This window comes from Limulus polyphemus, unplaced genomic scaffold (assembly GCF_000517525.1).
Source record: "Limulus polyphemus unplaced genomic scaffold, Limulus_polyphemus-2.1.2 Scaffold2287, whole genome shotgun sequence".
Classification (NCBI taxonomy): domain Eukaryota; kingdom Metazoa; phylum Arthropoda; class Merostomata; order Xiphosura; family Limulidae; genus Limulus; species Limulus polyphemus.
Genome location: NW_013667897.1, coordinates 191418 through 193322, shown reverse-complemented (window position 1 = coordinate 193322; position 1905 = coordinate 191418). Strand labels below are relative to the sequence as shown.

The following is a 1905-nucleotide window of genomic DNA, read 5'->3' as shown; positions in this document are numbered from 1 at the left end:
AAATGGCAACATTATGACAGAGCCTTTGCAATCAAAACTACATTATAAGTCTATTGTAAAGATGCATAGTAGTCAGAGCATGAAAAGATGTCGTAGCATGAAGTAAAACAATGTGGTGAGGTTCCAAAACCATTTTAATACAAGGTATTCAATCTCTATATATTACAAATAACAAAGTAATAACATAACAAAACACCAAGGAGAAAAAGTAAAGCATCAGTTACAAACATACCCCTCAGAAAATCATAGGGTGACATAATATTACAAAGACAAAATAATAAGGTAACAACATATTACACATTCAACTGAACTAAACCCAGAAAAGTAATAAGTTATAAAAACATATTACAAATCTAGGTAATGGGTTCAAAATCACTCATAGAAAAGATACAGGGGTGGAGATCAATTTTCAATGATGTTTTGCAAGTTAAAATGAAAGAGGTGCACAGAAATAAGATACCAGTATTCAAAATGTCTATATTTGAAAGTGATATTATTAACACAGTGCATAACTGGTCTTACCTCGTATCTGGCATGATTCTCCAATCCACCCATGGCTACAACCACCATTACACTGCCCTGTTATCCTATTACAAGCCTTTGAGCCATTAGCACAGTGACACGGTTGTTTACAGTCTGCTCCATACCAACCAGGTTTACATTCTGTCATAAGAAAGAGCATCAGAATTTCATCTATTTATACTTTTAAAAATAATTTTATTACTTTGCCTAAATGGCCAAATTTATTCTATCATAAACAAGGAAAAAGGAATATGTTACTACTATCATATATATATATATATTGCAATTTTATTTCTTTTTCACCAAAGATAAAATTGAAAACATCATCTGTAAAGTAGAGGCTTAATACATTCCTTTGTTGACACCAACCACTATTGTGGCCTGCAGTTTTGCCTATTCTAGGCTTATCAACACAGCTTAGGCCAACAAAATACAAAAATACAGTTAGACATTTTATAATTATAATGTATATATAAGAATTATAGGGTTTTTTGGTGTGTGAATAATATTATAGCAATGCATTAAATTTATTATTCTATATTATACAGCATATCAACTGTATAATGTTTATATATATATAACCTATATAAAAGCCAGTGTGTTCCACATTACACTTCTTTTCTCGAAATAGAAGGAGTCATAAAAGCCAAAATGCATTGATCCAGATAGAATAGTTCGATTACTGTCTGCCAATTATGATTTTAGTGACGGGGTGCAAGGGGGACATGATGAGGATGCTGTGAAACCTTATAAGTGTAGTGAGTGTTGGTAGAATAAGCCTAAAGTAAAGACATAGTATGGGATCACCTGGTGTAGAGCCAAGTGCATAAAATTTTCCATAAAGTAAAAATATAGATTCAATTTTAAATTTAAATCCTTTCTGAATCAAGCTATTTTCTATATATTAGAAGTTGTTAATTTGATTTTTACCATTAATTATTCTTGAATATGCCTTATTCCCTTTGTCGCTCTGTCAAGAATACTTTCCCACTCCTTTTTTGGTAATGCTCAACAATATACATTGTCACTTAGCAACAAACTATTATGGGATGTTATACAGTAGTTTTTAAGTATTATGGGATGTTATAAAGTAGTTTTAAGTATTATGGTGTGTAATAGAGTGTTTTTAACTATTATGGTGTGTAATAGAGTGTTTTTTAACTATTATGGAGTGTTATAGTTTTTTAACTATTGTGGAGTGCTATAGTGTTTTTAAACTATTGTGGAGTGTTATAGTGTTTTTAACTATTGTGGAGTGTTATAGTGTTTTTTAACTATTATGGAGTGTTATAGTGTTTTTTAACTATTATGGTGTGTAATAGAGTGTTTTTTAACTATTATGGAGTGTTATAGTGTTTTTAACTATTGTGGAGTGCTATAGAG

General features: G+C 30.6%; 1 protein-coding gene across 1 annotated transcript in view; it reads right to left on the bottom strand.

Annotated features, from left to right (window-relative positions):
- Positions 1–522: 522 nt before the first annotated feature.
- Positions 523–1905, bottom strand: part of LOC106466521 (tyrosine-protein kinase receptor Tie-1-like) — a gene marked incomplete at its 3' end in the record, with an annotated part of 37275 nt that continues 35892 nt past the window's right edge. The window contains exon 7 of the mRNA XM_013926812.2: positions 523–663. Coding sequence (XP_013782266.1) covers positions 523–663 — 141 coding nt within the window. The remainder of the gene's footprint in view (positions 664–1905) is intronic.